The sequence below is a fragment of the Phalacrocorax carbo genome, chromosome 3, assembly GCF_963921805.1.
Source record: "Phalacrocorax carbo chromosome 3, bPhaCar2.1, whole genome shotgun sequence".
NCBI lineage: Eukaryota > Metazoa > Chordata > Aves > Suliformes > Phalacrocoracidae > Phalacrocorax > Phalacrocorax carbo.
In genome coordinates, this window is record NC_087515.1 from 64297284 (window position 1) to 64311231 (window position 13948).

The 13948-nt window shown below is 37.4% G+C and overlaps 1 protein-coding gene across 10 annotated transcripts in view; it reads left to right on the top strand.

Annotated features, from left to right (window-relative positions):
- REPS1 (RALBP1 associated Eps domain containing 1) overlaps positions 1 to 13948 on the top strand; it is a 71211-nt gene that overhangs the window by 14391 nt on the left and 42872 nt on the right. For all 10 annotated transcript variants that reach the window (XM_064447156.1, XM_064447166.1, XM_064447158.1 and 7 more), the window contains exons 2-3: positions 2925 to 3048; positions 7297 to 7493. In XM_064447156.1, coding sequence (XP_064303226.1) covers positions 2925 to 3048; positions 7297 to 7493 — 321 coding nt within the window. The remainder of the gene's footprint in view (positions 1 to 2924; positions 3049 to 7296; positions 7494 to 13948) is intronic.

Sequence of the window (13948 nt, forward strand, 5' to 3'; positions counted from 1 at the left end):
GACTAGCTCCAAACAAGAACATTAGTCCAGCACGGGCTTTGGAATTGCCCAAAGCCCTTACTGCCTAATGATTCCATAGGCTCCAAATGCCTGTGTCATTGCTTCCTTTCATAAGAAGCTTTTCTAGAGTCTGCTCAATTATTCATCTGTCAATGCTAGGCCACTGGATCCACAAGCTTTTTCTGTGTTAGGTGTGGTCAAGTACCTGGATGTTCATCATCAAGAATACCGTGTTTTGAAAAAAGGAATTGCTCTTGCTGTCATACTGGTTTGAATTGCTAGTTGTCTCTTGAATCCTCACTGCTTTTATTCTGCCGGTTATTTAAACTTAGTGTAATTATTTTTGGCACTTGGTTGGGTAAAGGCAATTTAGGTGTTGATGCCTCAGAGTTTTTGTTTGAATTATCACCTGTCAATTTAGACTCACTTCTTTCCTAGCTGCACATTTTGTAGTCCAACCAACCTATTGAAACTGATGTATTGTATTCAATGTACTGAATTATTTTCTTTTAGTTAATGAACTTTCAAAAATGCCCTTGCTTCTGTCCAGTTGTCATGCTGCAGAAATACTATAATAGAAAATACAAATAACACAGGTGCTGTAGGACAGTGTGGGAAGTGTAATGGCAGACATAGCCAAGTGATTTAATGCAGCTAGCTTCTGTGCAGGAGGATTTGAGCTGCATGGATAGCCCTCGACCTGCTGATCCTCTTGGGACTTCTGTTGGACTAAGTGTTTGTCAGCTGCTCACGCCTTCCTTTGGCAGGTTTACACAGCAGTTTATTTTCATAAGGTCCTTGAATCCTGGTGCATGGTAAGGAAATACCGAAGCAGCTTTTTGTTGAGCCATATGTAGCTCAGCTGTAGTTAACAGACCTGTCCATTTGTCTGATTGTACAGAGGTACCAAAATCTATTTCATGTTTCAGCAGTGCTGAAGCATACAGACTAACTCCTTGTGGATCATGTGGTTCCATTGCTGCTATGTGAAATGTAGTTGACTTTTTCAGCTGGAACTTGCCTGCAAGCAGGGTTCCTCTACCCTTCAGAACTGTGTCCCCTGCAAGCTGGGAAGTCTTTCAGGACAGCTTTCTCTAAGACCGGTAATGGTCCATCCCAGTAGTTAGAAAAATGAGCAGATGTGTCAAGAGACCAGATTTGCCGAACAGGGTACTTACGGCTGAGCTCTGGTAGGAAGGGTGATGAAAGTAATTAGTGCTCATGGATGTAGATGAGGCTGAGATTCTTGGTGACTCTTTTGCACTTGTGTTCACAAACAAGATCTCACAAGCCTTGTGCCTGGAGATGCAATTGAAGGAGGAGAGAAGCTAGTAGTAATACAAGAAGGTGGATGGGTCTCTTGAGAAATATCAAGTTCATGGAACTAGATGGGATGCTTCTGAGGGTGCTGAGAGAGCTAGCTAATGTCATTGCAAGCCAGCTTTCTCTCTGAATAGTTGTGGAGATCGGGGCGGGCCTCAATGACTGGAGATAGACATGTTGCAGTTGTCTTCAGGAAGGTTGATTTGGGGAACTGCAGGCTGGTCAGCTGCACTTTGATCCCTGAGAAGTTGTGGAGCAAGCCTGCCTGGAAGCTATTTCTAGGCATAGATGAAAGATGAAGATGAAAACAGTAATTAGGATTAGCAGGCATGAATTTACCAAGGGTACTTGTCAACCAGACTGTCTGCTGTGATGGAAAGACTTGAACTGTGGCTGAGGAGGGAAAAGCAATTGACTTCAAGGCTTCAACACGGTGTCCAAGATCATCTTTGTGTCTCGTTTGGAACATTACAGTCTAGATGAGACTGCTAGGTAGATAAAAAGACAGTGTGGATCATTGACCTCTGAGAGTCTGATTTGGGGTGTGTCGTACTTGATGTCTTGTCAGGGACCTGGCAGAAGCAGGACTGCACTCTCAGCAAGTTTGCAGGTCTTCGATGTGGAGGAGCATGCAGTCAGTATGTTTGAATACATGGCTGCCATCTGGAGGGACCAAAATTTCTCAAAATTCATAACAAAAGACAAAACCACCTTTCAGTTATGTAGAACACCAGGGGAAGAAAAGGGAATAAAATAACACCAGTTCTTTGTTGCATTTCTTAAATGAAACAGCATCTGTGGCATTGTTTGGAGAACCTTAAGTTCTGCATTTTCCTTCAGTGCTGAAATCCATGCATATGTGTGGGTACTTCTTTGTGTTCTGAATTAATGCTTTAGAGGTTTGTTGTATAGTTAAAAATTGAACTATAGCAAGCTCATATCAGAAAAGGCTGGAAGGTATCATTTACAATTGTCTAGCTTTCTCACTTTTTACAAATTCTAGTCTCGTTTAAATTCTTCAGGGAGAAATTTGGGGGCAGACCATTTCTGTAACTTCATCAGTAACACGGTTCAATTTTGTCTTGAATTATCTGAAAATATTAATTTTGTCTTTGTGGATTACATCTGATAAAATACTAAAAATGTTGAATGCTATTCCTTTTCTGACACAGTTACTGAAGACATAATATAGCTGCTAATGGAATAGCTAATAGTGACATAGGATGTTACGTGCTTTCTTAGTGTTTTGGTGGTGTTTTGGTGTTCGGTTTTTTTTTTATTTAAGAAGGAACATGACCCCAGTTACTCTGTGTCTCACATCAACTCTGTAGAACCTATAAAGCCTAAGTGAAAGAAAAGGTGGATAATTGGGAAAACTTAAGTTTTAGGCTTGGTGCTTTTGCTGGTTGTGAGGAATCACATACTCTGACTCATGTCACATAATATTTGGAGATCACATGTGAAGTTGTACTGAAAGATTGTATATAGGAAGTTAAGAGCATTTAATGCAAGGCATGCTGTTCTTAAATGTATAAAATCACCTCTGTAGAGCAGTTTGGTTTTAAGTTTCTTTGTACAAGTAACTATGTGTTTTGTTTCAGATTATGGAGCTCTGTGGTGCAACAAGACTTGGCTATTTTGGAAGAAGTCAATTTTACATTGCTCTGAAACTTGTTGCTGTGGCCCAATCTGGTCTCCCTCTACGAGTGGAAAGCTTAAATACAGGTAAATCACAGGATTGAGGGGAATTGCGTTGCTAAGTGGAATTATTGTACTTGGTTTACAGATTCTTGTAAAGTAACCTTGTAAATTAGTGTGTCTCTGTATACCTTTGCTAAGTTAAAAATAAATTTTAGAGGGACTATGAGGGAGTGCATTCCTACTATGCATAAATATGAGTTGAAATACCTTACTCTTATTGCATAGGTATTGTGTTCATCATGGGGTAAATGAACAACTACTACTGGCTGATGTGTAGGTACAAGTTCCTTCCATAGATTAATAATGTGAGAACTTGTGCGTTCTATCCTCTGAATAAAGTACTAATAGGACTAATGTGAATTGGATGGAAAAGAAGAATTGAACATTTGCAGGCTTCTGTAACTGCTGGGTTTATGAAGCCTTGATTGCAACAAATGAAAGGTCACCTTTTCTAAAGTCACATTCCTCTGCACTTGGCTTGACAGTTTTCTCCCTTCTCAGTGCAAATATGATTAGTGGTTTAAGATTTTTCTAGTGAAAAACCAGACCTGTAAAGATGTTTGAAGTCTGTTATCAGCCAAAACACCTGTTATCCTACTCTTCAAAGGTCAGCTGTGGTGTGGGTAGGCAAACAGGAACAGGAGAGAGACTCGCTTTGGGAAGATGGTTCAGAACAGCAGAAAGAGCTTTGATATGAGGCTCTGCTGTAGCCTTCTGAGTGACATAAGTGGATCCATGTCAGTGTTGCTCTGTGAGATGAAAAGAGACTTAGGAAGATGAAGTAGTAAGTTTTAAGCCACTGTAGCCCTTTGCAGCATAGTACATAAGTCACAACCTAAATATCTTTGGAGTACAGCTTTGCATTAAGGTGACTTTCCTAGTAGACTATGTCTGCAGAATACATGTTACTATATAATTTATATAGGCTAGTAATTAAAAGGCAGCTTAGGAGTTTTGTGTCTAAAGGATATAAACAGAGTATGCTAATAAAAATCTGATAGGAGTGAAGTATCAGACAAAGCTATAAAAAAGAAAGGAATCATCATGTATACTTTTGCAGTTAATGTTTATTCTAGGCTTTTACAAACAGTATATACTGCTTTCATGGTTTTCTGTAGCTTTTTGGAAAAGTGCATTGTTTCAGTCAACTTCTTGCTAGTATTCAAGTTCTTTTCTGCTCATAAGCCACCCTATGTTTATAAAAAGTTTCTACTTTTACTGATGAGTGTTCCTAAATCTAAAGCTTCAGCAAGTTTTAGCAGAATGACCTAGGATCAGGAAGTTGGAAAAGGGACCTTTAGCTCTTATTATCTGAAAGAACTGGGACTTGATATAACAATTGTGGGATTTCTCATCAAATTCTCGTTGAAGAAGGCAGAGATTAAAATCTGTGTATGTAGCTTTTTCCAGGGTTTTTGTATGCTTGGTTTTATTTTAACGCAAGATACCTTAACTGGAAGGAGCTTTTGTATTTTAAAAAAAATCAGTATAAATTTGTAGAAAGGAATTGAAATGAAGGTACAGAATTAATTCCAAAATATAAAATACATTGCTGTAAAGTTAGCAGCCATTGGAATTTGATAATGGAATAAATTTCCTTGATTCATGGCAGTACTAGAAATACTAGTAATGGTTTCTAGACTTCTAGGAATCAGTTTCTGTAAGTGGTTCCAAACCTACTAAATACAAGTACAGTTGACAGAACATTTATTTTTACCCTAACTGTTTTTAGCTTTGGTTGTCTGTTGCCTTGGTTGCAGTGATTCCAGTCCTGACTATTAAAGTTCCTGCTCCTAGGATGATTCAAGTGTTGTAGCAGCTACTAAACAGCTAAAATACAGCAGGCTGAAGACTGATAAAATTAATCTGAGCTTGGGTTACCTTCCTTTTGAAAACGGGTTCAGCAGCCTGGTCAGCTGGGTTCTGCCCATAGTATACCTCCAAGAGGTCTTGAAGAGGCCTTGTTAGAGCCATGCCAAACTAAAATGTATACTCTTTCTCTCTTCAAAGTAAAACATTTAAAATTAGTTAAACCTTATATTTTAGGACATCTGCTTTTTAGTTCCGCATTCTATGCATCCTGTATTGAATGATTGTCTTAATGTTGTTCACGCTTTTATCTTGGTATTTTCTCTGCCATTGTCTTGTTTCTTTTGCTCTTTGGTTCACTGTGTGTGTCTCAAGTAGACAGGAAGCTTGCCTTATATGAGTTGCTGAGTGGAGACTACAGTCAAATTTTGAGTACTAAGTCCATCCAACACAAGTGTTGTCCAGTTGATTCTTAGTTAACTAAGTGCTTTTTTTGATTACTCAGATGTGCACTGTAGTAAAAATACCGGCTTTAGTTATACTGTAAGCCTCTGAATCTGTTGTTCCTTTGCTGTTACAGAAAATTTTCCTTCCAGGAAGCTAAAAATTGAGGAATTAATGAGCAGTGTCTATTTCAAATTAATGTTTATTTTCTATGTTTGGAACACAGTTTTTGGTGGAAGAAAATGTTAATAAGGATGTGGGCATAAAAAGTACAGAGAACTTCCTAATTTATTCAATATCAAGATTTAATTTAATTTATAACAGCTGTCGCATTTATAATTGAGGGATTTCTGAATGGTAGCAAATGTTTCAGTGTTAAAATGAGTTTTTTCTGCTGTTATGGGAAAAGACAGAAGACTGGTAAAAATGGCAGATTTCAATTGGCCATGTAGAAACTTAAATATATATTTTGCTGTATTAGTCTTGTTTTTAAAGAAGACGAGTATTTCGTGTTCCTTCTGATCCCTCTCCATTATTTTGTGAAACAGTGCTAGATATCTCATGCCAAAGCCTCATGTTGGAGCAATCGATTGCATAGACTTCCCCTGTGTCAGCTGGATGTTCTAGTGTCTGTATGATCCCCTGTTTTGTAAGCATACAAATTTTCACGTGTATGCTATGACTTTTTCACTTCTGTGGAAACTGGCTGTAGTTCCCTATTTAGCTACGTGATTAACTTTCCTAGTGCAACATGGGGTATGATGCTAATGTGAAAATAGGCATCTAGGAACAAGGAATACATTGGGAATTGCTTTAACAGTGTTTCCATGTGATGGGTAATCACAAATTCAGTGAAGAGGCTTCTTCCCTGTGATAAAAGCTGTTTGGCACATTGAGTTGTGCTTAGTGGCAGAGATTTAAATCAAGAATTTATGTTCTTATTGGAGCGTTGTTCTTTAATACTGGATGGATACATGTTTGGATATATTCAAAACCCACCTGGACACGGTCCAGTGTACCTGCTCAAGCAGGGGGGTTGGACAAGGTGGTCTCCAGAGGTCCCTTCCAACCCCTGGCATAGGGGGTTCAATGCCAAAAGTAATTGATGTAAGCAGTCAACAAGGGAAGTGAAATTTGGGCCATGCTTGTAAATTTGTTTTGTGTTGAAAAAATTTCCAAGAAAGATGTACAGCAAATTGGCAATTTATTTTTATTTACAGTGGACCAGTAAGAAAATTGTGGTTGGGATTCAGAAAAATGCTAGAAAACTTGCAGAGAAAAATTGCAGAGTTACAGATCCTTATTTTTATATCAGACTCTTCTGAACCACGGTACATAAAGCTAAGGATCTCCTAGCATTTTGTAGAAACTGCTTTGTGAGTATTTGTAACAAAGTGAGGTGATATTGGAATGTCCCAGTTGTATTCCAGTAAAACAGCTAATTTAGCTTCTATTGTAGAAAGGTGTACACAGATATGTTTAGGCAATAGTTGCAGTTTTTGCAATAAGTCTAGATTATAGTATCTGTTTTAAATATAAACAACAGCTCACTAAAAGATTATGTTGAATATATTGCAGTATTTTAGCATTTGTTTTGCTGATGAACCATTCTGTATGAGGAGTCTCTAATTTTATGTATGTGGTAGAAATGGTAGATAAATTTTGAAAAATCACACTTCAGTTATTAAATGTTGCCAAAACTAAGAAAAAAGAGCTAAATCCAGGTTATCTGATTGCTACTGCATTTAATGCAGAATTGTAATGCAAAAGAGTTACGGAGCTATGTGAAGTCCTCTTTGTATAGCAAAACCAGAACAGGGGTAGCAGAGTCATGAAGTATAATGCCAAAAAGGTATTTGCCTTTTTCCAGCAGGCAGATGTTGGCTTGATTATAGCAGCAGTCTCAGTGTTTATGTAATTGAGGCACATATGAAACTTCAACTACAAAATAGAACTGCATTTTTATTTTTAAGCATCATGCTTTTGTGTAGTAAATGGCCTGCTCTATTTTTTTAACAGTAAAGGACCTCCCTCTTCCCAGATTTGTTGTGTCAAAGAATGAACAAGAATCAAGACACACAGCCTTGTATTCTTCAGATGCTGATAACCCAGCTTCATATTCAGGTGTGATTCCTCCTCCACCTGGCAGGATACAAGTCAAAAAAGGCTCTGTGAGCCATGATGCAGTTCAGCAACGTACATCAACTGATCAACAGGTAAATTAACTTAAAAGATTAAATGGGACTCTTAACGACTATTTTGCTGCATAGGTGTTAATTTGAAAGGGCTTCTAAGCTTTGTTGCTTTCAATATAGATTCTTTAAAAAAAAAAAATCATACTGGTGGATATTGTACAAGACCACCACATATGCTTCTGAAATACTTGCATCTAGGAGACACTTTTATAATGAAGTCTTATAATCTGTGCTTAAAATATTGGTGGTAATGGACAAAGACTTGAGATGGAAAAGAAAAACAGTGTCTAAGATATGGTAGCAAATATCAAGTTGTAATCATTTTGATGATAATACTTCATTTATTAGGCAGTTCACGTTGGCTTCCTGGTCATTGGAACGGTGGTGCTGAATGCCATGGAAGACTGGATGTCTAGTCCTTCAACATGCTACAATACCTTTACATCTGAAATACTTTATTTAGAAAAAATGTTTCAAGTCTCACTGTTACTTTTCTCTGCCTTACATTTTATTGTTTGGCTATTTAATTGTTAAGTAGAAACAGTGAGAACCAGAAATAAGACAGAAGTTTTCACATAGCTTTTTACTGTGTTCTAATAATGAAAAAACTGATTTCTGTTTGCTCACTGGTTCTTTCATCTTCAGCTACAGGATCTCTGAATAAACGAAAACTGTAAAGGCTTACAACTCCGTGCCTCCTCATAATTCCTGGATTTTTATAGCCTTTTTACACTCTTTTTCCGTGGGGAAATCTTTTCCGATTCTTTTCTACAAGCAAGAACACTGAGTGCAAATATTAGATTTTGCTGGGTGTGTGTATGTCTGTGCATAACGGTTGACCTGTTTTCTCCCCCATGGTATGCTCTTTTCTGGGCCTGTTTCATAAAGAATCGAGGAACTTGCAAACATCCCTTAAACTCTCTGGGAATTAAGGAATCACTCCTAAACATTTATTAATCTCTCTGAGAATAGCCCAGATTGATCCAATATTAAAAAAAGGAAATTAGCAGAGGCCATCCATAATCAGTGTTTGGCTGCCTCTTCCTTTCTCCCGAACTGGAGATGAGGACTGTAACGAAAAGAGGGCTGGCAGTAGGTAGCTGCTTGTTGTCTCGTTTTGGTTAGGTGTGTTCGAGAAGAGCTCTCAAGTGCTTCATGAAGAAAAGAACAATTGTGGATCTCCTTGGTCTGATGATAGTGTTTTAATTTGGTTGACATAATGTTTTGTATGCTTCTATCATGGTGTTGGGTTTACCTAATGAACAGCTGTAATTTGATACAGGAATCTGTACTGGTGTAACTTCAAAATAACAAAAAATCTGGCATTTGAGGTCTTCAAATTCTGGACAAAGCAGCCACATATTTGCAAAGTTGTATAAGCATCCAAATTTCATTTCTCCATCTTGGCTGATAGAAGCGGGTTGGTATCTCTTTCACACAAGACTGTATGGGATCATCCAAATAAAGAAACTCTGTGTGTAAGTCCTTTGAGAGATCTGGCCCAGAAAACAGACTTGGAGCAAATGTAACAGACAACACAGCATTGAGTCCAGCAGTTTTAACCTGTATTCACGACCTAGAACATCGGGGCAGTATTGTCTGATTTTTGCCTTACTGTAAAACTGCATTTTCTGTGGCTGGTTCTACATTTCTGACTGTACAATGAATCCATTCAAGTAGCCACCTTATCCCAGTCTAACATTTATTAATTCAGACACCACATTAGAAACTGAGAATTTGAATCCCCTTAGCCTGAGAAAGGGGCTTGAGCCCAGGTTTCTCGCTTAACCGCATAAATACTCTAATTGGGTTATTTTCCTAAAGACGATACAGTTTTAGCCATGATTTTTGTTGAAATTGCTGATCTGGTTGTCTTTACCTGGAGATTATGCTCAGATTTATAAAATCTAGAAATAGGTTCAGACTGTGAATCCTCATTGTATGGCAATGCCTTTCAGTGATGAGGGTGAGAAGAGATGAAGTCTGAGAAGTAAATTACAGCATGACATTTTCCTAGGGATCACTGTTCTTGCTGGAGGAATTTAAGTGTCAAAGTCAAGCTTGGGTGTTCTACTCTGAGTTTTTCATGTAGCTGCTAGATACTCCATTAGTGAGTCTGGGTTTTGGTCATCCCCCCACCCCCCTGACTGTTTACTGGCTTTGGTAATATGTCTGGCACTTCAAAATACATTGATTTCATAAAATACTCTGGCTGAAATATTATTTGTGTGAAATCATGAGATATCTTCATCTTCAAAAACTGGGTTTATTCATGTGCAGCTTTCCATATTGGTGAGATTTGTCATGCATAGCTTAATATCTTAAAATTACAAAAAAAATATGTAAAAGAATTTAACTTAGAGTATTGTCTACTGAAATGTCCTAGCTAAAACTATTTCTTTATCAATGCATTATTTTGGCAGTTCCCCACAGTGAGCAGGGGAGTCAGGGTATCAGGAAATGGCAATCAGGTTGTGTTTCCAAAGAGTAGCTATAAATGAGTTCATCTCTTAAAGTAAGAATGAGCTGCGTTCAGTAGCATCCTTTTTCTATCTCTAGCCATTTTTTGTGGTGGCATTTTTAATTTATAATAGCCAAATATTATGTAAATACAGCACTGGCCAGAAGTTTATATATCTTTAATATTGTTGGTGTTAATAGATGATGACTGAAGTCATGCCCAGCTGTCATGGAAGCTGCAGAACTGATTCAGACGGGATAGTGAAAGATGCCTTTACTCACTAGACAGCATGTTGACGGCATATTCTAGTGGAGATAATTGTTGGGGGAAAATATTTTTTTTCTGCTGGCATAATTTCTTCCTAAATAAGAGGCTAAGTAGATCGGAGCACTTCTGCTGACAGTGTGACATCTGAGCACTTCTGTTCGTTTAGGGATGTTAACTACGATGTATATACATATCTCAGTGCCTTGGTAGTAGCAGCTATGCTACTAAAAATGTTAATCTAAGCCAATTTTGAGAATCTAGATCCTGTTGAGTTCTTGTGCTTTTTATTTTTTTTTTTAGAAAAGAAATCCTCCAGTAGAATTAGGAGCTGTCATTGTGGATGGATGTTTTTTTTGGCTTTTTTTTGGGGGGAGCAAGATAAACATACTGAAAGCAGTTGTCTTAGAGGACGCAGCAACATCAAGATTAGGAAGGATTTTCTATCTTAAAGTAGCTTACAAGTGACTAAATGTTCTCAATATCAGTCTGTTAGATACTGCCTTTGGATATTTTGTGTCTTGTTAAAGCCAAAAAGCAAATACTTTTCCCAGTGCCTTTAAATTTGATCCGGGTGTTGATCAGGTACTGTTTTAGGATACTTTCACCTGGCTTTCCACCTTTTCCAGGAAAGGGGGTAGCTGAAGGGGGGGGTAGCTAGTTTCAGTAGATGTTGAGGCACTAACAGCTGAAAAACATGTACGTACATGTACAAATGATCATAGGCCGAACCTTGCTATATCAAGTGAAAATAAAAGGTACTCATCTACCTGTGTGTGCATTAGGCATAATACTGGCAGTCTAGATTATACTGATTTATTGCCATATCAGTGCAGCCTTCAGAAGGAACAGCTCAAATTTGGCACCTGTAGCAGTCAAAACCTGATCATGTCAACTTTTTTTAACTACATGAGAAGTTGTGTAACTTTGAGGTTTTGCCAGTAGTCCATTTCTGTTTGCATCTGTTCTGTAGATTGAACAGGTAATTCCAGGTAGAATATATCCAGTATTAACTAAATTGTTCAGGAGCACAAAGTGGGAAAAGGCGTCTTGTGCCATTGAGTCTAATCCTCTATTATAATGAGAAATTGTATTAGCTAATGAGTTTTTAAAAAAATAATCAGGGTTCGCTCTTGAAATTGCAACCTTCTATACACACTGACCATGTTGGGGAAAACTATTCCAGAGCCTTAGTAGGAATATTGGTGGGAATTCCCACTTAAATTTACTCAGATCAGGTAATATCTGTTCTTTAACAGCTTTGTCATTAGTATTTGCTGCAGAACACCACCAGTGCTTACTGGAAAACCATTGTATTCCCCTTTAGCTTTGTTTTGCTTAACAAAACAATCCATAGTCTTGGTGTCATCTCATAAAATAGTTAACAGTAATCCTTGGAATCCTCTCTGCCTTTGATCCAATTTTAATTTGTTGTTATTGAAAATATATTTTCTAGATTTGTTTTTCTTGTTGCAAATGAGATCTTACCAGTATTAATGCTATTTTGTAGAGTACTTCCCTATTTCTGCTTGATGTGTCTCACCTCATATACCTTAGCAGCTGTGAATAAAGCAAATCTGTCATATCTGACATGTTATCCTGGTCTGATATGTGACCTGGGCATCCAGTCTTCTGTTTTCAGCTGATTGATTCTCATTATGCACTTTGGTATTAATTTTCACTATGCAAGACACTATGTTTTAAAACTTGATAGCTTATTGTTACCTATGTCCTGAAGGGACTCCATCTGTCTGATGCCTCCTTACATTTGTTGTCAGAATGCATCAGCATGCTATTTAGTGTGCGTAAACATTTACCTGAAGTATCAAATTAGGTTATTTGTGAGCATTATTAGAAAATTCCTTTCAATACCATAGTTCTCATTCTAATATAGTCCACCTTTGCTCCTTCTGTAGCCAGTTCTTTCGCAGCTTAGACTCTTGTAGTAATCGTCACATCATTGGAATTAATCTTGTATGACACCCCACTGAAGTATGCTCAGGTTCAGGTTAATGTGGTGCAGTTCCTTTGGATAGAAAATGACAAAAAAAGTATTAGCCAACTTAAGTAAGATTTCCCATGCTGTGATTGATCCCTTTCCATTTGTCTTTGTGTTTTTAAGTATTATTTTCTTCAAAACCTAGTCTGAAATGTTTCAAACTGTTAAGATCAGACTAACAAGTTTGTAATTGGCTGAACCACACCTCCCCTCTCAATGTGTAGTGTTGCATGCAGAGAAGTTCACACTGAAAATCAGACTATTTTGTTCTTCAGTATGAATGCTAGTTGATTACAAAAACATGGGTTCTACAATGTAATTATCACCTCTAGCATAATCTTGCTTCATGATGGATCTATTCCCTGACTCTTATGCAGGCTGTGTGGTATCAGGACCTGGATCACAACACCCTTAGAGCTACCCTTCGGATACCATGTCTGGCTTCATTGTCTCTGGAATTCTCCTTAGGAGGCTTTCTTCTGGCCTGAGGTGTGAGATCCAGGAAAATGTTCATAATCTCATTTGGCTCACGTATGCTTGCAATACCCTTTTGAGGTTTGAGATCCCTCCAGAGTTGCTTTAGCACAGTATTGTGTTGCCTTACACCAGTTTGTTTGACTTATCTTCACTAAGGCTCTTCTTTTAGAGCCATGTATTATATCACCTTTTTAAATTAACATGCTATTTTCAGTAACTGCTTGTCAGTCCAAAAAAAGTCTAAGTTCTGAGTCCTTAACAGTGTCTTGGTTTTGTAATTCCAGTTTGACAAAAATCATGCTTTTTTACAACTTTTTAATGTGATTCTTTTTAAAAAATTAAGAGGGATTGCTTAATTATTGCCTGTTAGCTATAACCTTATTTTTTGTTTAGTTACTGAGAAGAATGTTCTCAGCAGTTTAACATGAAAACGTTAAATAGTTATTAGCTATTTATGTCAACATGTTTTTATTTGGATCTGTTTTCTGGAATAATTTAAAGAGGAAAAATAAATGTCTTAAGATAGTAAAAACCACAATGTTGTAATTGCTCTCATTTTTATTGAGGCTTGTCTGGACAGAAATTTGAAGTTAGTGTTTTAAATGTTTAAATATAATTGCGTTGAAAGTGCTAAAACAGTTTATAAAAATAAGATTTTAATGGTAGCTGATCTGATAAATGATGCATCAGCTACAGTATGCAGATGGTGAGTAAAGTAGTGAAAGTTTCCAAAACGATTAGGTGGGTAACTTCTGTTAGAATTGGTGAAATTCAGAATTGTTGAGTTAGCAGTTACCCAAATTAGGCAAACTGTCATAGTTGTTACATGTAACAGTTTTAAAGAGCAATTAAGTTAGGTTCTGTACACCAATACTCTCAGAAAAACTTGATCCTTGATATTTCAGGCTTTCAAAATTAGTTTATTAATATATCGGACAGATGAAAGTGAACAATCCTACTTTCTCAGCTGCAACATACACTTTCAAAACTCTGTTTATGGGAGTGTATGTTCCAGTTGAGGAACAGGGGTGGTTCTAATTAACATATTACCTCTGTTTACTAAAATGTGATGCTCAGTGCAAAATTGAAGTGGAAAATTTGTGCAACAAACCATGTTTTCTAGGCATGAGTATATGAAAACGAGAACTGCTGAACCACTGCAAAGGCAGGTACATAGTTGATGTTAGCCTATATATAAGGGGTGAATGAACCAGTATGTAATTACAGTCTCAGTAAATCCCTACTGATTGTGTTTTCCCATGCCTGCTTTTGAAT